Genomic DNA, 25,069 nt, shown 5'->3' with positions numbered 1-25,069 from the left:
TACACTTGTATTACCTAATGTAGTAGACATAATCGGAGAAAATAAGCCATTTTAAACATAAATAAGACTTGTGCTCCTGTGTGTGTTGCAATAAATGTGTTCCAGATGTGTGGAGGACAGGAAGTGTGATGTTAAGAGTGGAGTTTTAGCTGGATCACGGCCACAGCAGTGTGATTATCCATCCATCCAGCCATCCGTTTTCAATACCGGTTGTCCTCACTAGGGTTGCGGGTATGCCAGAACCTATCCCATCTGTCATAGGTCGAGAGGCGGGGAACAATCACTGGGTTACTGTCATTATTATGTTATCATTATGGTGCCTGTTGTGAGATAATCCAAACCTGCAATGAAAGTCTGTGGTTCCGGCGATCAAGTCTGGTGCGTGTGTGCCTCATCGAACATGACAGTAACATTACTAGTGACACCTACTGACCAGTGTAGAATACTACATTCATCAACATCTTAGAATGCGTCTTTTGAATGCCGTGTATTTGTATTTAGTTCATTTTTTCATTTGTATGCTTGAAAATGCTTTTTAGGCAACAATTACTTAAAATTCGCTTAAATGTGCATATTTTTTTCTGCCATGAAACAGCATGATTTATTAATTCAGATATTTTTGAAAAGGGGAAGGCTGCGACTGGCTGGCGACCAGTCCAGGGTGTACCATGCCTCTCGCCCAAAGTCCGCTGGGATAGGCTACAGTATACCCTCGCAACCCTAATGAGGATTAAGCGCCACAGAAAATGAATGAATGAATGATAGGGTGAAGCGAAATTCAAACCTCGATGTGGCCAGGAACGACTGTATACGCCTGTAAATATACTGTAAATGCGCAGTTGCAAATTCTACCCAAAGATCATACAATCATACATGTCAACCCTCCTGTCTTCTTAATACTTTCCCGTATTTTAACCTTCATCAATAAAAAAAATGGTGGTGCTGTTGATGGAAATTCAGGTGGAAAGCCCAGAATTCTGCTTATTTTCCAGAAAATTATTTCTTTGCATTTTTCAGATGCAAATGTTGCCAGGTATGCGTACGGTTAGAACCACAGAAGGTCTCCATTGATATTCAAGGCACGTAAAGCCAAGAATGTAGATGTACAGTATGTACTACTAGTAGTGCTGAATGATGATAATTACGCATCGCTTAACTGCCATTTAAATATGCAGCAGCAGATGCTATCTTTTAAAATCAGTTCAATACAGAGAGTATTTTGTATGATTCCGCATCTAATTAATCAAAGCCGGTAAGTGCAGAATAGCGTGAAACAGAAGCACTTCAGTTCAATGAGTTCCAGTGTTACCTGCATGTGACCTGCTCATCTTTTATTTGAAAAATAGTTTTTAAATGATGTCTTGAGCTGAACTTTCACATCACAAGGAACACACTTGTCAAGGGCACTGAGGTTAGGACCCATGAAGACACCGTGTCTTAATAGAATTGTGTGTCACACATGCAATTCACAACACACACACACACAAACACAGTGGCCTTGCCTGCTGTCAGTTGTCCACAGAGGCCCCATATCTGAAAGGTGTGTGTGACATCCACAGTGTGACGTCGCTCTGCCGGTCAATGACAGATAGACACTTCAACCCACATTCAGCAAATATGTGGAGATAAAAACACAAAGAAAGGACCCAGACCGTAATCTGTATGCTCATCAAATGACCAAAGTACTGCCCTTTATAATTCACTATATTTCCAAATACTGTATTAATTTCTTTTCCGGTCCTAAAGATCCTGCATTGTGATATCTATTTCATCCTGTATCAGTATAAACGTATCAAGGCCTCACAAGGTCGCACTGCTTTCTTTCCATTAAGAGCAATATGTGTGCGCACCGGACTGGTGTGAGATATTCAAACCTGCAATAAAAGCAAGTTGTTCCTGCGATCAAGTCGGACGCGTGTATGTTTCACCTACTGACATCTAATAACCGGTGATGCTGCATATCACAATTTGAACGCGTCTTATTAATGTCTTATATTTATATGTTAGTACATTTAGCCATTTTTATGCTTCAAATTTTGCTCATAGGCCTACTTTCTTTTTGACTAACAGGCCATATCCAACAAACAGCATGATTCATCAATTAATATATGCTTGGAAAAATGTGACAGAGTGAGAAGTGAAATCATAATGTGGCGAGGGTCGACTGTACCTTGAAATGCTTCGATTCCACATGAACACAATAGGTTAGTATGGTTTGAACAGTGATTATTATTTTGCTCATAAAATACAAATGAATAAACATCCTCAAAACCTTGTGGTGCTTTAGCACACCTCCCTCTTTAGCCTCATTATTTCACGTGACCGCACTTGCAGTGCAAACAATGAAAAACATGAGACGACATACTTCTTCCTGGCAACTTTAATTGTTTTGACAACTCCTCACAAGCCAGTGAAGATCACTTCCAACCGTGCAGCTGACAGTCGTGTACATGTGCCCTCCCACTCTGGCAGGAGTGTGGTGAGGTAAAGTCGGTGTTGAGTGTCATGGAAATTAAAGGCTCGTTTTTCTTTCGATGAACTGAAATAAAAATCACTTTTTGTTCGCCAACAAACACGTCAAGTCACCAGAGATGCATTTTTAGGTGTTACATTGTTAACACTGTTAGAAGTTCTGCGTATTTCTAATCATTTTTTTTTTTACAACAGTGCATTGTAACATAATTAAATCAGGCCTTTTTATTAAAAAAAAAACAAAAAAACAACAAACATCAAGCAGCAGAGTGGCCTATTGCCCCAAATGGGTCATCGTTAGTGAGTATAAAAACAACTGAGCAAATAAACTTATCTACAAAGTGAGGCCTACTTCAGTGCACGTTTGACATCTCTTCAATGAGCCCGACATGCTACATATTCAACCATTGCAAACTGAACTGATATCATCGCGTGAGGACAAAAAAAACACATTCATTGACTAAAGACTTCAAAGTGGAAACACAATATTTACAAAACGACAAAAAAGGTTTTAATAAAAATATCTGAATAATTACAATAGTCTATTCGAAGTAAATATGTATCCCCTTAACATACAGTACATTATTTTTCCATAGATCATTTATTTCTCTCTATGTACAATCTTAATGGTTTTCAAATTGAATTGTCCTTTTTTACAATATCAAATATTTGAATAGCCTGACACAAATCATCTATTTTAAACAATAGATGTCTACAAGAACTGTACAACAACCTTTGCAGTCAGTAAAGCTTTAAACTGGACTCACTTTTTTCACCAAAAAAAATGCATTCGTTATTGGGGTTAAAAAATATTCCCTCCAGAAGGTCAATACCAAAAAAAAAAATGTGGGGTTGAACAGGGACAAATGTAACAGCAGGAGTAAGATTCAGAGTAAGGGGTCTTATGCAAATTCCATGCTCTATGGAACAAAAATGTTCATTATATGCACGTTTACTTCCTTCCAGTGGTTTCCAAATTCTGTTGTGATTGTGCCTCCAGTTGGCTGTGAGTCCCTGGCGAAGCTTTGCTGGCTTTTGGAGCGGCTCTGTGCAGCCTGCACACCTGTGGAGGGGATAAATAGATTTGGTGGGGTGGGGTGAGCTGCAGAGCTCTAGACTGAGTGGCGCCACCAACACAACAGAGGCCGTGCTTGACCAACAACCCAAAACAAACCAGGTCAAAACAACATCCACATAGCTTCTCAGGCTGTCGGCTTGAAGACTGGCAGCTTTCCGACGGACTTTTGCTCAACCGTCACGCCTCAGATACATGCAGTGCACTCCACCCTTATGCACACTTTCTACTGCTGTCTGACTTTAACTGAGAGGGGCTGAGAAAGCGTCAAAAATTCAAACAGAGGCCAGAGTGAGGCTCGTTCTCTCTCTTTATGTTTCTCTGTGATTCTTTTCCTTAACATGCGCTGGCCTACATTTACACCATTACTGCGTGACATGTGGTTGTGTCAGTATGTGTATGGATTAAAAAAATAAGGTAAGTAACACCACTTACCGTTGCAGTGCTTACTGTATGTGTCTCAGCGGCATAAAATCGAGTCCTCAGGCTTTTTGACAATTGACGTCGTCTAGAGAAAAAATAAATTAAAGACACATGTAAAATTATGTCCAGAACATTTGCTGGACAATTCATAATTCATGGTAATTCCCAATACCCTGATAAAAATACATAAAGCAGACAAGCAACAAAACAGCAACACTATTTTATTGTTTCGTGTCCAACCGAATAACAACTTCACCTTTTTGTACACTGGAGACTGCAGACTGATTTACTTGAGCAGCACTGGGATGAGATGGGCCCCAACACACACCATCATTATTATCATGCAAATGATAAACACCGCAATCAAGTGCGCAATCTGCACACGACAAATGTGCTTTCTTCTTGCAAATTGTACAAATGGGTTGTTGCGTTTTGCACATAAATCTGCTAACATAAGACAGGACAATGACACATGACGGGGCTAACATGCTTTGTCTGCCTGCAAGTGTCTGGCACTGTGAATAATAAAAGAGGATATAATAACCCCCACTAGTAAACAAACGGTACCTGGTGGCGGTCGGTGTTGAGCACTGTTAGCGGCGTTCGGCTGCGGTTGGACGCTGGCGGAGCGCAGGTTCCGGGCCGCTGAGGGGCTTGTTTGTGCAGTGAAGGGTGCGTCTCAAGGGCCAACTGCAGGTCCAGGATGTAGTCAATGACATGTTGGAGGATCTCCACTTTGCTGACTTTCTTATCCTGCGGTATGGTCGGCACCAGGCGCTTCAGTCGGCTGTAGCAGTCGTTCATGTCGTACTGCAAGCAGCACCGCTCCTCCTCTTCCATCTTGGACCGGGAGATGTGGAAGCTGTGCTTGGGCATATGTTGGAGAGAGAGCTCCCTGCTGCTGGAGGAGGAGTCCTGGGGGTGGATAGGAGGAACAGCCTTCATCGTGGATTAAAAACAAAACAATTAGACTGCGGGTAAATTGCACTTCTAAAAAAGACAGCACGTTAGAAAGATTTTCTAAAGGATGCGATTCTAGTGTGTCCACATCCCCTTTGTGGTGCGCGATCAGGATCAGGCAGCGAGTGCTCACAAGGAGTAGATTGTGCACATTTATAGAGGAGAGGGGAGGCGCCAAGCCTGCACACTGACCCCACTGGGGAGAAGAGGAAAAGGCGTGTCTCCTTTGGAGTGTGTGAGACACATTTAAAATATTTACCTGTGCTAAAATCCAGCAGATAGAATTGTCTGAGTCTGAGTCTCTACTGTTATTTCCCTGAGCAGAGGTGTCCAATGTGCGGCACGGGGGCCATTTGCGGCTTGCAGCTCTTTTTTTTATTAGCCCTTGGGACATTGAAGGGTGCGGTCACACGTATCCTTTTTGGTTAAAACGAACAAGAGTCCATTTGCTCTGCTAGTATGGTTGGTCAAGAGTGAACGCAGGCCACCGAAACCAGGACCGGACCAAACAGGCAGACCGAGACCGCCTGAGGGTACGTTCACACTTGTCATTTTTGGTCCAATTAAAACAAGTTTCAGTCTGTTGGCTCTGCTAGTACGGTTGAACACAGTCCACCAAACCCAGGACCGAACCAAAAAGACTGACGGAGACTATTTGAGGGTTCACAGTTGTCATTTTTGGTACTGTTAAAAAAAAACTTGAGTCTGTTTACTCTTCTACTACGCTTTGTTTAGTCAATTCCAGGACCGAACAGGACCGGAACAAAAAAGCGGACTGAGACTGCATAAGAGTGCGTTCACACTTGTTATTTTCGGTCCGGTTAAAATTAACTCAAGTCCGTTTGCTCTACTAGTACGGTTTGTTTGCTCAAGCGTGAATACAGTCCAGGACCAAACAGGTGGAACGAGACCTCCTGAGGGTGCGTTCACACTTGTCATTCTGTTTAAAACAAAGTTGCGTCAATTTGCTCTGTTAGTACGGTTTGTTTGGTCGAGTCTGAGCGTAGTCCACCAGACAAACAGGCGGACTAAGATGTGCCACAAAAGCAGTAGCGGACAACTGAAAATGCAGAGCAGATGCGTACAGCATGGAGAGAAGCATTTGACATCACAGACAATTTGGATACATTTGGAAAAAAATGGTTAAATTCACCGGAATGTGGGCATCTCAGGATGTTCATGAGTAGGGTTGGACATCGTTTGCATTTGATTGACTGATTAGAATCCGATTCTGATTCCTCATTTCAATTCCGGAACGATTCTCTCCACTTTTAAGAGGAAATGTCATAAAAGTTTGGATGGCTTAAATGAGTGCGCAAACCAGAGCTCTTTTTGATAGAAATGTCTGAACTCCGGCATAAATTTTTTAATAATATTGACTTTTTAAAATCAACTTTACTATGAATTTCTCACAGGGCTATTTTCAACCAGTATATAATATCAAACCACTCAACTTAAATGTTTCTTTTTACAGGAGTACACTTTCGCAAAAGATGTTTACTTTTGAGAAGTAGCATACTTTGCTTGCTGCCTCAGTATTGGGGTAAGCTATTTTTTTTTTATCACACCCTTATTTTGTTACCGCAACTAAACAGGATGCAGCCCACATCATTCTTATTTTGAAGGCCGGAAGTGTGTGGTGTGGGTTGAGAAGGTTCCGTCCTTCATTTTCACTGAACGTCAACTAGCATCAACTGGCATGAGACAAACGTCATTTATTGTTTGACTGCTTGGAGGAAGACGAAAACGAGGCACTCTGTTATTTCTACAGCTTGAATCCGGAGGTGTTTAATCATGCTGGTTGTATCATTGTGTTGCAAATGTTGCGCTGAGCCAAAGTTAAGCCAAAGTTAAGCCAAACTTTTTAGCTGCTTCTTCGTCATTGGTGCTGACCGGCTTCTTCTTTTTCGTCTGTGCTCTTCCGGCATCAAAATTCGGAATTGAAATGTAAGACGAGTTTAAGGCCATTTTTATGGCTGGTTTAGTCATTGTTCAGCTTGCTTTCTCCTCATCTGCGTGTGTTTTGTCTTTTGTATTGTGTAAAAAATGGTTGTTATGCTAGCTTTAATGTGAATGGACTTGTATGGTTACAATTTATGAAATCGTTATTAACATTTTAAAGAATACATTTGTGTTTTTTGTTTTATTGTCTATTGCATTCATATCTCTTTAGGAGAAGTAACATTTCCAAAATCCCATTTGTTCATTTAAATAAACGTAATCCAGTTGTCAGTCAGGCGATCGGGAAGATCTGGGTTCGAATCTCCCACATTCCAAAAACATGCATGTTAGGATAATTGGCGGCTGTAAATGTGAGTGTGAATGTTTGTCTACATGTGCCCAGAGGAAGTCAGCTGGGATAGACTCCAGCATGCCCGCGACAGGATAAACGGCATTGAAAATGGATGAATGGGTAATCCAATTGTGTGTTACCAACTGATCGTTTCGTTTGTTCAACAAAACACTTTTTTCAGTTTGTGATGAACTGGTGGCCAGTCGAAGATCTATCCAAAATCTCACCCTAAATCAGCTGGGATAGGCTCCAGTTCACCGTAATGACGATAAGCGGTATAACAGATGGAAGGATGAAGGTGTCAGTTTATGATTAAGTCTACTTTTTCCAGTCGTTGCTTTGCCAGCTCTTGCTTTTACCAGGCTTCAGTATAACCTTGGCTTTGTGTTTTGTTTAAGAATACTGTATGTGGTTTATATCAGTTCAGTAACCTTGGCAAAGGAACTTAGATACGCCATGGATGAGACGAATGTGCGTATTGGTGGAATGTGCACAAAGTGTACAGCCTTTGTTTCCACAAACCTTTTTATAGCCTATTATTGCCTTATTGCCTATCGTGCACCACCAATCTGAAGTTTAAAATCTGCAGAACAACTCGAAGGAGGGAACGTGAGTGTGGTTTATCTTGTTGTCTTCTATTTGCTGTCTGGTGCTTCTTTAATTATGACTCACCTGGATGTACTTCCCCAAAGGTTTATTACTGTGCTGACTTGGGACTGGAGCTTGGTAACTGGAGACTTATTACCAGATAAGCCCGATGGGTGAAACTCTGTTTGTTGTGATGCTGTTTGGACAGAAATCAAAGCCCACATTTTCTTTCTCCGTCCATTCATCCATTTTCGGCCGTTTGGCATGTGCACGGAAGGTGAGTGAACCACTAGTGAACTGGTAATTTTCTGTCTGGTCTAAATTGTGAGAAGGTGAATGTATGAATGCCAAAGAGCGTTAATAAATATACAAGGTGACCAACAATATTACAAGTAACGTAAATAAAGTTGAAAATGTCAACTTTAATTATAATGCTAAACTATCAATAAACTATCAATGATTTTTTTTCATTGCAAATTGCCTGTTATGTTATTTGCAGACATGCACTGCCACTCCACACAAGAGCTGTGGTCAGGAAAACGAAAAATGCAGTAATCCTTCATTTATCGCAAATCAAATAATTTCATAGTTGAAGCACAGAAAACCTGTTTACGACCTTCTAAATATGGGTTTTTAAAATTATTAGAGCCCTCTAGACGCGAAACAACAACCCTATAGTCACCCTTACACCTTTATACTCAGAGAAAATAATCCATTTAAGACATAAACAAGACTTGTGCTCATATGTGTTGAAATACATGTGTTCCGGACGTGTGGAGGACAGGAAGTGACATTGGGGGTTCAGAGTTGAGTTTTAGCTTGATGGGGATTATGGCTGCAACAGTAGCCTGTGTTATTTTTATGATTATTATTGATATTATGATTATTATGTTGTATTATTGTGCCTGTTGTGAGATAATTCAAGCCTGCAATAAAAGCATGTTGTTCCGGCGATCAAGTCTGACGCTTGTGTGCCTCACTGAAGGTTATAGTAATATTACTGACACCTCGTGACCAGTGTAGAATACTGTACAATATTTGTATTTTACTTCATTTAGCCATTTTTATACTTGAAAATACTTAATTTAGGCAAAAATATGCAAAATGTGCTAAAATATGCATATTTTTTTACTAAAAAAAGGCAACCAGTCACGAAATTCGAACCGCAATGTGGCGAGGGACGACTATAGTCCAAAATTCAGATATCAAATGCAGCTCAGGCAGTAAACATCTGCTCCCTTCAACAGAAAGTGACCAGACGTCATAGAAGTTTACAGCAAACCAATAGTTGTAATAGTCGTGATCTGGACATTTGTCTATGGAGATAGCATTGGAGTGAAAGAGGTTGTTAGATCTAGTGTACCTTTGGCATGCCATGTACTTTTGGTCTTGCAACAACACTTAAATTCAGTTTATCAGGTGCGTATAAGCGACTGGTGCCATCTGAGCCAACATCTCTCAGTGACTACGTTTACATGCAGTCGATATTCGTGTTAAGGTCAATATTCCAGTTTCTCACACATTCGGAATAACCTGACTATTCTGTCTTTCTTCCATTAATGGAAGGCGAGAACGTCAAGAAATAGGAAATGGAGCCGGAGCTGTGCCATCCACATCCATGCTATATCCCCAGATGCGTTCGTACAAACCCTGCTTCGCATAACTGCTTGCTCACTTTCAGATAGATTCGCTATTCCGCTACTTTCTACCGTCAATAAAAGACATAACGTTCCTGTCTTTCACCACACTTAATGAGGTGGCTTGCTCCAAAAGTGTGGGGTTTTGCATGTCGTTCTGTTTACAAGTACTTCCTGCCAAAGACAAAAGGGTTAGGAAAGGGTTTTTCAAAAGGGTTATTGGTGTTTACATGGTCGTGCGCAACCGGTTCATTGCTAACATTCTGGTTATAATAGGGTTATTTGACTGAATGTAAACGTAACCAGTGTCAGCGGGCTCAGCTCTGGTAGTGATGGGTGGTGCCTCACATGTTTCCTTCCTCTCTCCTTATGATATAGTTTGCACAACATGCCCCAGTCCCTGATGGCCTTCCAGCTTAACACACAAGTTCCCTCTGCGTCATTTACACAGGTGCATCCACTGTTTACATTGTGCAACCTGAGTAACTGTCCACACACATGCTCGCATCCACACCTATTTGCAAACAAACACAAATGCTATGTTCCGAGTGTTACAAGTCATATGCACTATAATAGATTGAATAGCTGTCTTAAAAGCAACAAGGGTGTGTCCACCTTGTGTTTTTCCCAGCATAATCTGCTCACATTTACAGCGGTGTGAAACAGTCCTTCCTGATTTCTTATTTTTGTTTTTTTTTTGTCACACTTAAATGTTTCACATCATGAAACAAATGCAAATATTAGCCAACGACAACACAACTGAACACAAAATGCAGTTTTTAAATTTGAAAGAAACTTTTTTATTAGGGAGAAAAAAATCCAAGCCTACATGGCCCTGTGTGAAAGTGATTTCCCCCCTGTTAAAACATAACTGAGATTAATTGAGTTTTATCAGTCTGGAAAAGGTTATAAACCATTTCTAAAGCTTTGGGATTCTAGCGAACGACAGTGAGAACCATTATCCACCAATGGCGAAAATGTGGAACAGTGGCGAATCTTCCCAGGAGTGGCCGGGCAACCAAAATGACCCCAAGAGCCCAACGGCAACTCATCCAAGAGGTCACAAAAGACCCCATAACAACATCTAAAGACTCGCAGGCCTTACTTCCCTCCCTTAAGCTCAGTGTTTATGACAAAATGCAAAAAACAGCCTGCATGGCAGAGTTCCAAGACGAAAACCACTGCTGAACAAGAAGAACATTAAAGCTCGTCTCAATTTTGCCAGAAAACATCTTGATGATCCCCAAGACCTTTGGAAAAACACTCTGTGGTCTGATGAGACAAAAGTTGAACTTTTTGGTAGGTTTATGTCCCATTACATCTGGCGTACAAGTAACGCTGCATTTCAGAAAAAGAAGTGGTAGTGTGATGTTCTGGTGCTGTTTTGCTGCTTCAGGACCTGGAAGACTTGCTGTGATAAATGCAACCATGAATTCTGCTGTCTACCAAAACATCCTGAATGTGAATGTCCGGCCATCCGTTTGTGACATGAAGCTGAAACCAACTTGGGTTCTGCAGCAGGACAATGATCCAAAACACACCAGCAAGCCCACCTCCGAACGGCTGAAGAAAAACAGAATGAAGACTTTGGAGTGGCCTAGTGGCCTAGTCAAAGTCCTGACCTGTATCCCACTGAAATGCTGTGACATGACCTTAAAAAGGCTCGAAAACCCTCCACTGTGTCTGAATTACAACAATTCTGAAAAGATGAGGGGCCAAAATTCCTCCACAGCGCTGTAGGAGATTCATTATTGCAAACACTTGGTTGTGGTAGTTGCTGCCAAGGGTGGCCCAACCAGTTATTAGGTTCAGATTCAGTTTTTCACACAGGGCCATGTAGGTTTGGATTTTTTTTCTCCCTTAATAATAAAAAGTTTCACTCAAACACTGCATTTTGTGTTTTGTGTTGTCATTGAGTAATACTTACATTTGTTTTATGATCTGAAACATTTATGTGTGACAAACATGCAAAAAAACACTTTTTCACAGCACGGTAAGTGCTAAATATAGGCCTTATATACTTCTGATCTAAATTTTAAGACCGGTTGAAAAATTGCAAGAATTTACATTTTGCACTGTTGGATCTTAAGGAGGTTTTTTAAAGCAGAGTTTCAAAAGAAGAAATGGAAGTGAGACAAAACATTTGAGTAAGCAATTTATTGCAAACAACCATTAAACTGAAATAGTCTGTTCATCAGCTGATCAAAAGTTCCGGACTAAAGCTCATAAAACCCCAAACACCCTTCAAATAGAGTAGCTGAAGTAGTGCAGCTGAGCCATTCTTTATCATCAGAAAATCTAACTTTCTTCCACCTTTCAGTATCCCAAACTGAAAGGTGGAAGAAAGTTAGTGCAAATACCAAATTGGAAATTTTGTGGCGTTGAAGGAGACGAGGCCTCTGAAGACGTTTTTTCTTCCTCTTAAAACCCTTCTCTCGCAGATGCCGTCTGATGGTTATTGGACTGCACCCCGCACCAGTGACAATCATTTTCAATTCTTTATTAGCACAAATTAGGCTAACCTTGCATCAAAATAGGCTGTTAATAACATAAACAAAGACATTCTTTGTAAAGATGTATGCTCAGTAGCAGCCGTGGCCACCCCCTCGTAGTCAGAATGGTACAGTCTTGATCACATGACGTATGATTTTATGGCGAGATTGATAGTTGAGTCAGACTCTTCCAAACTGAATCATTGAATAGTGAACCATAAACACCCCGCCTCTGCGGCCATTGAGAGTTTGTTTTTTTCTTTCTCTCGCTGGTACTTTCAGTTCGTCAGTTCCCTTTGTGGTCACACCAAACATTTCTGACCTGATGTTTTGCATGTTCACTCCATGCTGCAGGATGCTGTTTGTACTGCAAACTTTGGAAAGACAACAATATTTAGGTTTGGACTGATATTGGATTGGAGTGTGGCTCCTCTCCTTGTGTTTTAAGTGTTTATCCATTGTGTGTGTGTGTGTGTGTGTGTGTGTGTGTGTGTGTGTGTGTGTGTGTAAGCAACAACAGGTGCACCAATGTATATTGTATCTTGTTATACATTCTGTTATCCTCTTATATCCCGTTGTCTTTCCCTTCAGCATCAAAACTGAAACCTGTACCTGCACATTTATATAAATGATCAACAAGTGCCTACTCAAGAAAAAAAGCCATCGACACTCACTGCCCACTTCATTGGGTACACCTGCACAATGCATCTATGATCTACTAGACGACTTGTATCAAAAACGGAGCCTTCACAAAGAAAGAATATGATGTCATCAGCAGTTGACTCTGTACTTCTTTGCTAACTAACACAGTCACACCACACGTCTCTGCTTCTTTTTTTATTGATCACCGCTGCAAAACAAGCCACCATGGAAACAAGTGCACTTTGGTAAAGAATGTGAGAAACACTATTGAATTCAAGAAATAACTCATGGCAAAGTACGAAGGTGTCATCCATGTGACTCCCCTCCCCTCCTCCGTCATCGTCAACAAGAGTCTTCAGTCAAGGTAAAAGTGCCATTAAATTCTCCTTTATCCCTTTTATTTGTCATTTATATGTATTTGAATTTTATTCTGCATGTAAAACTGTAATTGCTCTGTATAAAAATACATTTTGGGTTAGATTAATTGGATTTACATGGTTTCCTATGAGAAAAATGGTTTGAATTTTCGTACGCTTCGGTTTTAAACAGACCCTTTGGAAGAGATTAATCATGAAATCATAAGTTCCACTGTATCATAGAAAAAAATCAAATGTAAACAGACCTAAATGTATTTGTTCTTTACTCAAATGATGAAAGCGTCATGCGTTAAAGCGTCTGTTCCAATGGTCTTCACCAATGATATGGAATGAAAGTATGGATGACGACCCATTGACAGCGTTAACGACCGACTCAACCCAGTGGCCTGCAGTGTCATTAGGATGCCTTTAATGCAGTATGGTGACAGATTCCAGCCCTTGAGTTCCTGCTGGGCTACTTAGGACAACAGACCGTTTGACACAAAAAGACAGCAGATGATGGACAGAATGACAGGTGCATCAACTGATCTCTCAGGGCAGCTTATTATTTGACATGGTTGATTAGATTAGACTCTTTTCAAGGTGCTATCAGACCACGTCTGCTCAATCATTTCCAGGGTGTGGATGTAATAATGAAAGGCAAAGTGGCACAAAAGAAGGAAAACGAAGAAAAGATCCCATCTTTGTCATGAATTAATGACATTCACAGTATATTCTTGCACTGCAGGTGACTAAAAATGGGTACGTGAAAAAAATATTGTCAATTTCCCCCAACTGTAAAAACGGCAACATCTTTTCATCAAGAAAGTTCCCAAAAGAAAGCCTTACACATTTTGCGCGCTTTTCCTTCTTAGAAAAACCTCCTCATTCCTTTTCTTCTCTCCTTCTTGGAAACACCCACCCCAAGCCACCATACTCCCCCGCCCCTTTGAATTGTTTTGGAGAGACTTTCATGAGGAATGTCATTCAACACATTCAATATGTACCCTCAAATCTCTGCTGCATACATGTTCCTATTGATTGTTCCAAAGAATTAATTGCTTCAAACAATTCCATCATCTGATTTCAGAGGTCCCGACTATCGCGGAGGGAGGGGGAGACGGTCAGAAAGAGAGAGGTGGCGATGCTTGCCAGGAGATTGAAAAGGAGGAGGGAACGACAAAGACCACCATCTGCTCCTTGTCTTTCTTGTCGGCGACCTCAAACACGACACGCCACATCTCTATGATCCAACTGCAGACCAGTGACTGGAATGTTATTGATAGAAAACATAGGGAGTGAGGCTGAAGTGACTCAAAAGCAAAGAATAAAGTAAGCATTTTTAAATCTGTCATTGGCATCCTCCTCTCTCTGTCCGCGTAGTTTTTTTTCTGTCTTTCTGTCATCATCAAAATACAAATACATTCTTCAAATTTGTTGGAAAACAGACAACTGTGTTATTCCATAAGAATGGAGGCTGTAGTCCATCACCGAATGTCGGACGAAAACAAAAATAACAGGGCTCGGGTTGAACGTCATTGTGGATGATTGAACATAATGGGGTTTCAGTTGCTAAGGGCAACAAGTAGCCAAAACCACTGTTGATTTCAATAGTGTTGAATAACACCTATTATTAACCTTGCCCCAGATAGCCATTTGAAATTATGAATCATATTGCATTTTGTTGAACATGTGTACCAGGATTCTCTAAAATCGACGTGTATTATTTGTCTTTCAGTGGTACGTCTATTCATGTTCTTCCATTCAGATCTAAATTTTAATCTGCATATCCACACGCTCTTTGAATAGACAGAAAGTGAGAATGTCAGTGTGTGTGTATTGTGAGTGGAACATGTACAGATCCACTTGTGGCGTTGGAATGTGTTACAGAAAAGGTTGAGGGTGAATAAAGGTTTCTGCCCCATAGGGTGTGCATTGTGGACGGATGCTCTTTGCTGCCCCTCCCGTCTTAGAAGTGTGTGTTTTCTTTGTGCTTCAGGGTGGCTGTGGCCTCTCCACCTCCACACCCTTGGGAAAGTGTAACAGGTGTGCCCTCCAGTGCTGCAGCAGCAGGGCCGAGGGGCTGAAGACAGATGGATCCTGCAACCTCCCTCTTCCCAGCCTGCAACTCGTCAGTGAAATCAGCCCCTGACCAGCAGCCTTTACTGGTCCAATGCCAATGCTGACGTCTGATTAGATTGGATTTGAACATGCATGCAAGTTACAATGGAATACATCACATAATTCATTTCACGGTTCCTCCACATCTTGTGCAGTACATGTATTCACTTCTTGTATTCCATGTGTTTTTTTAATATATGATGCAATTAAGATTAAATATAACAATCACTATAATAATAAATAAATAATTCATACGTTTATTTAGTTTTTGGTGTCATGAGCACTTTCACACTCCAACACGCCTGTGGCCAGTAGAGATGCATTACGTAGATGAGTGATATCATTTTAAACCCATTTAGAGGAGCCAGATGAGGTGGATGGAGCATCTGGTCAGGATGCCTCCCGGACGCCTCCCTGGGGGGGGTGTTCAGGGCACCTCCGACTGGTAAGAGGCCTCGGGGAAGACCCAGGACACGTTGGAGAGACTTTGTCTCTCAACTAGCCTGGGAACGCCTCTGCATCGCCGGGAGGATCTGGATGAAGTAGCCTGGGAGAGAGGGAAGTCTGGGCTTCCCTGCTTAGGCTGCTGCCCCCGAGACCCGACCTTGGATAAGTGGAAGAAGATAGATGGATGGATCGTTTTAAACCCACCTATACGCTTTGGATAATTGAAGCCTAAGAGTCTTCAGTGAACCTAACATACATGTTTTGGACTGCTGGAAGAATCCGGGGAACGCGGAGAGAATCCTAATATTCCATTCAGCTCAAACAATGTATGGTTCAAACAAGCTACAAAAAGAAAATGGCAGAAAAGGAAAAAAAAAAAAAACCCTCTTCAGTCTGCATAGCAATGCATACTGGCAAAGACACCAAGGTGTGTCCAGCATTTCAATGATTTGAGGAAACCTGTGACAAAGAGCGGAGGCTCCCTTTGATAAAAGCATGAAAACGTAATACATTTCTTTGGGGGCCATCCATTGATTGGAGCATTGGTGCATGGTTACAACATTTAATTGGAGGCTATACACAACTTATTGTAGGCTGTATTGGAGCCAATCGTGACGCTGTTATCTGTATAAAACAAAAAATTCTACTGCGGTCGGTGGTTTATATCCCTAAATCCACAAAGAAATAGAAATATTTTCAAACTGGACTTGTCATGAAAATTGCCTCCTTGGTCTAGAGTCCAACAGATTTATTTGCATGGAGAGAACCACTGGAGTCTATCGGAATTAATAGCTGTGGCGTAAGAAAGGCTTATTTTCCGAGGCAGTCCTCAAAGTATGTTCCCTTAGCTTGCAATGCAAGAAGAGAAGCCTGCACAGATGGTTGATTACGAATGGCAGCAGACTTTTTCTCATGCCTTCAGATGAGAACTCTCTTTCTTTGCTAATATTTAGCTCCTTCAAATGCTAATGGCTTCGCTCTCCAAGGTTAGCACAACAACTATGGGAAAGTCTTTAGATCTCAGGCATTTGTTTACGGGATGAAAGCAGCTGCCTGAGTGAGGTCTCTCGAAAGTGTATATCTGAGCCCAGTCAATTTCAAGCTGCACTTTATGTGCCGTTTTCTAAGATTTCGGCTGAATCCCAATTCCACCCCTTAGCCCTTCCCCTTTGTCTTAACCATTCTCCTACCTCTTAAAACCCAGTGCCAGGGGGGAAGAAACCACTAAGAAATGGGTCACCACTTGATTCTCATTATGTCATCACCCTTCACTACTTGCTGGCTGTGACATAAGCAGATGAGATAATAAAATGGCTCACAATAAATGTTTCCTACCGATAGAAGTAAGGTGCTTACATTTCTACATTATTTCAATGTTGTGTAGCGTGCCCCAGAACACCTCTTTTTTTAATAAAAGACACACATTTTTTCAAACTGTGACTATTGTAAAACAACTCTAATAAATAACAGCTTACAACCATAACTGCAACATTTGTAAAAATAGAAAATGTATCAAATACACATATGACTGATTAGCTAGCTAACATCACAGATCGCAGTACACTTCAGTAACGTACATTCCACTCACCAGCGAGCAATTTTTAAATAAAATGTACAATTAACAGGCTAATGTGATCGCTCGCTAATCATTTATGACATGCAGTAGATTGCAGTCAAGTTAGATATCGGTGTTAGCCGACTAGTTACAACTAGCGACAACCAACAGTTTAAAACATGGTGAATCTTTACGTGGCGTCGCAAATGACTGAATATGCATCAAAACATGATTGATGTTACTTTGAAAATCAATAATTATGCTTAATTACTTACATTTATATGCTTCTTTCGGTGTGGTATCCGAGTAGACTCCGCCTACCCCTTCGTTTCGAGTCTGGTCCCTGACCGCGCTCGTCCGGAAATTGTAACACTAATGAGCTATTTTTGTCGTCATCATGACATTTGTCCAAATAAATGCACATGAATGTTTTACAGCAGTGGTCACCAACCCCCGGGCCGTGGGTCATTTGTTACCAGGCCGCACAGAAAGAAAAAATAATTTCCATTATTTCATTTTTTTATGTTTTATTTTGAAAAGTGTCCGGATTCTCTCAGTTACATCCGTCTCACTTGACACATGTCCATTGTGCGTGTGCTAACTTTATCTCATGCCGCACAGATAGACTACTACTGTATTTTTACCATTTTTCTTTCACCTCGTATTTGGTGTCAAATGCTGATACTATGTGGGAATGCATAAAGGTAAGTTTTGATGACTTATTGAGTGCTAATGTGCACATTTGTCTCAAGTTAATACATGCTAGTATGTAACCAAACATGTCAAACAGGGATGTAATAATCTCTCTGGAAAACCTTGGATGGAACTTGAACTGGTGGATGGTGGGTCGGCATTCATTTTGTGCTTTTAATTTGATGTTATTCATGTCTTAGTTTTACACAATACATAATAAATAAGATAAATTAGATCGCTATAATGTATGAACGGGAGATTTGCGGGAACACAAGCCGGTCCGTGGGTCAAAAAAGGTTGGGGGCCACTGTTTTACGGGGCATTCAAATGAACAAGAAACTGAAGAAACAAGGGTGGTCAAATATTTCTTCCATGACTGTATTAATACTGTATAACAAGAAAAAGACAACTAGTTGTGTGTGCACGGCGAAACGATCCGTAGGCTGAACAATACGTAGACGGAAGAATACGTCGTCGCACGTCGCTTCACGGAGGAACGTCTTTATTACCGTTTTGCCGAATTATCTTTCCATGGCTGTATTTTATATAATGTTGATGTGTTATGACTACAGTGTAAGTGACTTAGGTGTTAATTTAAGTATGATTTATGTATACGTAAGTTCTAATTTAGAGTAAAACCTGACTTAGAACGTCGTCGTAAGTAGACCAGGGACCTCCTGTCTCTTGAACCAACTACGAGTCATTCAAGTTGAAAAAAATGAAGCTTTTATCTTAAAAAAAGAAAAAAAAGTAATGATTTATTTTCCTTGTATCTGCAGAACACAACTGCCAGGTCCCCGACCACTATGGACTGTATTTATCACCTCAAATGCAGAGGACTTATTATTGATGTCAACACACAACAACAACCAATGGTGTCTTTGATCATAGCCTGCACATTTTGCCTACAAAAAAAATCTTCTTTGTGTGTCTTGTGTTTTGTTGAAGATAAAAATCAATTATTAATTATACATCAAAAGGCATGAAAAATGTAGTCTTGCCCTTAAAAGAATCCACAAAAATCCCCTGCTGAGCATTTTCAGAAGTAAACAACTCATATTATACTTATACTAGAACTGAAATAAAATGCTATCTTTCCAGCATCTTCTTAATGTATTATTCATTTCCAGTTGCCAAGAAGACACTCTGGAGGATGTTATATACCACTACAAAATTTATTTGGGCGGAGTACAAATGTGCACACACACACACACACACACACACACACACATACATACACACATACATACAGAATTCTTACCGAACCGACAAGCCTCTTTGGGTCAATGTGACATTTGCATTGGCTTTTCATTGTGGTGTTTCCTTTTTAGGTGACCCATCATTTTGGTGTTCTGTTCACACACTTGGTGTTTTCATGGTCCAAACAATGAACGTGCTCAGTGTTATTTAAATTTACTATAGCACAGCTCTGAGATAAAACACACTATTACGACAAAAGTCTTGGGAAAGACCTTTTGATCGTTTCATTCATGGGCAATAATCAGGCTTGCTTCCCTATCTGCTTGTAGTTTTGCAGTCTGACTGCGCTGTAGTGTGGAAAAGTATGGTTGGATGCATTTGGTGTGGAACAAGGCAAGAACCCCAATTCAACTACATCAGAAACCTTTGGAATAAACAAGAACAGAGATTTGAGCAAAGAACTCTTACCTAACATTAGCGACATGTGACCTCACCAATCTTCTTCTGAATATTTGTGACTTGACTAAATGAACTTTTGATGATTATTTTGGCTTAAAATAAGTAATAGGGTGTAATTTGATGACTGATGTTGGTAGTTTATTATTTCTTTTCCAAACCCACTGCTTTGCCAAAATATTGGTATCCAATACCAAGATCTGTTTTACTTGGTACAAGGGGGGGGCGTCGATTACAATTTTCTGGTCCGATCACCAATGCTTAAAAAACCTGGCCTGCCAATTCCAATTTTGGCCAATTTCGAGTTTGAAAATAACTGACAGCATACACTTTCAATGTTCCAATCTTAATATGTAGAAAAACATTGAACAATACCCGTGAAACAACACAAACCTGTTGTTTTAACTGCACATCAGTTACTGTTGTCAAATATACATGAAAAGTTCAGTAAATTGCTGTCCAAACTACTCATTTTTTTCAGTTGCTTTAGTCTTTTATTTTTCACATTTTAAAAACAAACAAAAGTTGCGCATGTTATTTGAGCGGCTTAACAAAAACAAAGAGCACGATGCCATGAACTTCATCATTTTCCTCCGTGGGGCACTGCTGGCTCTTTGCTCCTGCTAGCTTTAGCTTTATCCTTAGCTCGAATGCTAGCTGTCGGTGTGGCAGGGCAAAGGTAGCTGAGAGTAGCTGACTTTCAGAACTTTGGACGATAAGATTGGTATCGTATGGATTTATATGGAAGCATCAGCCAATCGCCGATTCCCCAAAAGGAAGGAAACGGGGTATTGCCCATTACAAGAAATCAAAAGGAAGAGTGGTGCCTCATTGCATCTTGTTCAAGGTTTTACACCTCGGGAACTTTTTCAAACCCACATCTGTGTGTGCATGTGCATTCACTTGGAGTGTGCAGACCTCTAGACAGCTTATTCACAGCAGACAGACCGCAGTAGAATTCTTATCTAGGCCACCTTCTCTGATAGTGTATTGATGGGATTATTGCCCCAAGACTGCTGAATGTAAGAACAAAGGCAGTGATAAGTTTGGGTGCAAAGGATTTAAAGTTGTGGAAAAATATCCATCACTTTGTGAACCCCAGCTGACCAAAAGTTTACCTCCAGTCTGTGTGTGTGTGTGTGTGAGATTTGTCGTTGCAGTTGTGTGTGTGTGTGTGTGTGTGTGTGTGTGTGTGTGTGTGTGTGCACGCAGTAGTCTACATCAGAACAGTGTTGCATCATACTGAGAAGGACAATCATCCATCCGTTTTCTATAACGCTTTAAGGTCCATTAAAGTGAGGGATGAGCTGGAGCCTATCCCAGGTGAGGGGGGAACACCCTGGACTGGTCCGCAGTCAATCACAAGACACAAAGACAAACAACCATTCACACTCACGAGTCTCCAATTAGGCATAACATGCATATTTTTGGAATGTGGGAGGACTTGGGTCAACGCACGCACAGGAGGTCATGCAAAGGCCACAAAAGATGCTCCAAAGTAGATTTTATCCCTCCATCTCCTGACTGTGAGCGCGGTCCGGCTTGCTAACCAGTAGTCCACCGTGCAGTCCAACGATCATCTAAGGCAAGGGGCCGCATACAGAAAAATCAAAGGCTGCTGGGGTCCACGTTCATATTTTTATTTTATTTTTTGTTTCACAAAAAGCGAAAAAAAATATATTTAAACCAAAGCTTTGTGTTATTAATTATTAGTATCGACATTTTTTTTCTTGACATTGTTCCCTTTTGCTCTATTTTTCCAAATTTGCAAGTTCTTTTGTGTCTAATTTAATTTCTACAACGTGCCGCGGGTTGCAAAGGGCCCCCGGGCCGCATTTTGGATGCCCGTGGTCTAATGTAACAATATAAGGTAATTGAAATATGATGACTTTTCAGTATGAGGCCATGTAATTCCTCCTAGCTGAGTTTCTTAATGCACATTTTTTAAATTTAAAATTAAAAATCAGCTTGTGTGTACCAACACTTAACGTGACTGAAATGTAACATTTCTCACGTGTGTTACGAGCAATTTACATCTAACTTGACTTTTTGCCGAATTACTCTGTGGGATCCCACGGGGCTGTGGTGCTGCAAATAAAAGCTCAAATGAAAAAACTCATCCCGGATTCACCATTGAATCTGTAAGGTCGCGCAAACGCACGTTCACACACAGACACACACAAACCTACTCAGTTTTAAACATTTTTTTTCCCTTCTCAATAATCTTTCTTTCTTCTGACGATGAAAAGAATACGGATGCATAACAGCAGGGGTCAGAGAATTGCTCGCCCCTGAATAACGGAAGCGTAATAAACAGAAGTCTGGACTCACATTATACGCAGCGGTTGAACATATACACACTCACACACACACACACACACACACACACACACAGAATCTGAAGCCCACGCAAACACGTCCACGTGGGAAGGCACACAAAAGAATCCAATCAATCAACAAAGTATGAAAATGGAACTTCAGAAATTAGCTCATTTATTTTGGACAATTAGGGTTATTGAAGTGTGACAGTGAGAATTTCGTGTTCGCTGAGGCGTGGGCTCGGCAACAATAGCAGGGAGCCAATTGAGTGTGAGGAGCATTTAAAGCTGTAGTATTTACTTATCAATATAACCAGTGCACTGTGTTGGTCTCATTAAAAGCTCTTAGTCTATTTTTCCCTTTTAGATAGGATGGATGGAGAGAGATGGGGCAGTCATCCTTGCCGTATATGATATTAAAGCAGGTATAAATCAAGAAAGGGAAATAGAACTATTGGAAAAAACCAGCCGCTATTTCTAAATTAAAGGTCCTGTGGTTCTTTGTGAAATGTATTCAGGAATGAACAAATTTAACTGTCCTCAAAGGGCATCGAAAGCGTCTTAACAGAAATACTTTATTTGAGAGGGGACTGAGGGCAGCACAAAAACAGACATAGACAGAAGTATAGTTCCAAGGAAAACTGCAATTTTTGCACATCACCCGCAATCCTTATGCGAGACATGAACACATACAGTATGTCTCGCTTTTCTGTGTGTTCTAAAGATATAAAAACAGCTAAAAAGACGCAGCTAGTAATGAGCGTAATGGGAAACACTGATTCTGCCTATATAGCCTTCTGAAAAAAACTCCAAAAAGCACCAACAATGCTCCATTTACATGTGATGTGACGTGTATATTAACAAAGCTACAGCAACATTGTTGTTATTATATATAACATTGTTACGTCCATCGACCTGCGTTACTGGTGTACAATTTTCCCTTGTTTATCGCAGCGGGCAGGCTCCCAAAATAGCCCGCAATAAGTGAAATCCACGAAGCGAAGTAGCCAACTAGTTTCTGTTTTTTTCTTAAATGCATTATTCTTTTTTAATATGTAAATGTTTTTATTACTTTTATGCTACAGTTATGCCTATTTATTCTATTGTACTTTAAAATATTTCTATTTTATGTTGAAATACAAATAAGGCATTCAGAAGACGCATTCAAATTGGGAATGTAGTATTCTACACTGGTCACTAGGTGTCAGTAATATCACTTTGGTGAGACAAGCACCAGACAGTGGACATATGTACAAAAGCAGTATAAAAGAAGCAATTAAAAAATTGGACTGATCGTATGTGTTAGGTTTCGCAGGACAGGAGCGAGTTCTTCCTGTCCTGCGCCTTTATTTTGAAGAGCTGTACTTCCTGCGTGGTGGCGGAGACAGCCGCTTCACGCCTGGTGGCCGGACAGCTGCGGCCAATTGTCATTTGCGGCGGTTAAAAGGCCAGAGCCGTTGTACATGCGATGCTGGTTCATTGCCATTGTCTGTGCTTCCTATGCACCTCGTCGCCTAATTATTGCTGTTACCTGAACTATCCACTTACCTGGACTACCTGTACCTTTATCGCAGAGCTTTGTCTCTGTCGCCTTTTGTTCGCTCCTGCTTTAAAGAATTAAAGAACATTTATTTTTGCACTCCATTGCTTCGTCTCTGCACACTGGGGGTCAAGCTTCTGACAGCACCAGCCATACCGTAACAGTATGGTTATGATACTATACATTCAATGATAGCTAATGTTAGTAGTTAACCTTATCCACATCGCTATCATTAGCAGACAACAAACATGACACATGCATGCATGTGTGTGCTGCGTGGGCCGTGGCTTGGAGCGTGGAACAGAGACACAACGGAACGGAAAAATGAAACTTAACACATTAATTGAAATGATCAAAAAATGTGCTTCTGTGAATTTCCGGTGTTATTACACATGCAGTCGCCAGTGACAAACCGCAAAGGCAAGTCATATTAAGACGTGTTGTACTGTAGCTATAAACTCACAACAATGACAAAACCTCACCAATGCAGAGTACACACGCTACATTATTCTTAAATAAACTCCCTCCTTTTGCTTCATTTCCTCACCCAAGTCACTACAATTCATCACAAGTTACGTGGCATTAGGAGAAAAAGGGGGATGGGTGACAGAATTCGATCATTCTCAAGTCTGATATCTTAAGGAGACAAATAGGGAGCTGTGACAGGGGCCATCCATAACATGATGAATATTTAAGTAGCTATTTTAATAAGTAATACTCAACATAAAAGCAGCGTTTGTTATGGCCTCCCAATTGTCATTACAAATTCAGATGCTGCTGTTTTTTTCCCCGCCATCAGCCTCTCTTTAATATTAACACATCTGCAGATGGATTTTACATTTCTCGGCTAAGTGCGTGAGTCTCCTGCTACAAAATTATTTTTCCATTATCATTATTAATGGATTTTTGGTTTGAAATCAATTTATAGTCCATTCTTTAAAAGAAGGAGATGAGGCTGTATGCAGACATCATCTCCCCTTTGCCTGCATTTTTGTTTTGTTTTGTTATGTCTCTGGGTTCTTTCCACGTCCCCCGTGGGGGGAAACTTGATTGAAGCTGCTGGAAAATTGGGCTACAAAATAAACACTTTTGCAATGTATTACATTTGTAAATGGATGCAGCACGCACACTTTATTGTTGAAACTCTGGGGGTGTGGTTGTGTTTGTATTTGCGTTGATTTTTCTTTATTGCATGTGGTAAATAAAGTCAAACATCGTTTTTTGTTAAATTTGTTCCAAAAAAGTGATGAAAACGGAATTGTAAGAAAACCGAAGCAATTTTTCCTCATAGGAAATAAAGTAAATCCAATTAATCTGTCCCAGACACCTAAAAATATGAAGAAAAAACACATTTTATAGAGAATAGTTATTGTTCCACATCTAGAAAATAATGAGAAATAAATATAAATAATAAAGTGGATAAATGAACACTGAACATAACTTTTACCTTTACTGAAGACTTGTTGGAAGACAGCCGGTGGAAGAGGGAAGAGGGAAGAGGTTATTGTTCGGGAAAGGAATCCCACTCCATAAAGATTTCAGGTATCAAGGGCAGGCCCTTTTGCAACATTAGCTTCCTTGATTTATTTTTTTTCTTCGCCAGGATGGAATTTATTGTTTCTGTACCCCCTGGCAAGATGGGCCACGCATACGCCACTTTTTTACTTTGTTATGAGTTATTTCTTGTTTCTCACCTTCTACAGTATATCAAATTACTGGCGTTTGCAACTTTCTTTGGACCCATGGTGGGTTACTTAGCTCAGTGATTCTCAACTGCTGGGTCAGGAACTAAAATAGTAAT

At 40.6% G+C, this 25,069-nt stretch overlaps 1 protein-coding gene and 1 long non-coding RNA gene across 2 annotated transcripts; one reads left to right on the top strand and one right to left on the bottom strand.

Annotated features, from left to right (window-relative positions):
• Positions 1-2,362: 2,362 nt before the first annotated feature.
• Positions 2,363-5,081, bottom strand: id4 (inhibitor of DNA binding 4). The gene is made up of 3 exons (XM_054782765.1): positions 4,538-5,081; positions 3,983-4,055; positions 2,363-3,535 (listed from the first exon to the last, which is right to left on the bottom strand). Exons 1-2 carry the CDS (start codon positions 4,913-4,915, stop codon positions 4,008-4,010), a joined length of 426 nt encoding a protein of 141 aa, XP_054638740.1. The 5' UTR covers positions 4,916-5,081; the 3' UTR covers positions 2,363-3,535; positions 3,983-4,007.
• Positions 4,704-15,548, top strand: LOC129185549 (uncharacterized). The gene is made up of 3 exons (XR_008572086.1): positions 4,704-12,946; positions 14,029-14,270; positions 14,938-15,548. It is a non-coding gene; the product is annotated as an uncharacterized LOC129185549 (long non-coding RNA).
• The last annotated feature ends 9,521 nt before the right edge of the window (positions 15,549-25,069 follow it).

The sequence above is a fragment of the Dunckerocampus dactyliophorus genome, chromosome 7 (assembly GCF_027744805.1).
Source record: "Dunckerocampus dactyliophorus isolate RoL2022-P2 chromosome 7, RoL_Ddac_1.1, whole genome shotgun sequence".
NCBI lineage: Eukaryota > Metazoa > Chordata > Actinopteri > Syngnathiformes > Syngnathidae > Dunckerocampus > Dunckerocampus dactyliophorus.
The sequence above is the reverse complement of the archived record's forward strand: the minus strand, read 5'-3'. Positions and strand labels throughout refer to the sequence as shown.

Excerpts from the sequence above, each read along its gene's own strand:
- id4 (XM_054782765.1), bottom strand. The coding sequence starts at position 4,915 with ATGAAGGCTGTTCCTCCTATCCACCCCCAGGACTCCTCCTCCAGCAGC. Across the intron at positions 4,056-4,537 it reads TCAACACCGACCGCCACCAG|ACGACGTCAATTGTCAAAAA; the intron begins GTACCGTTTGTT and ends TTTTTTCTCTAG.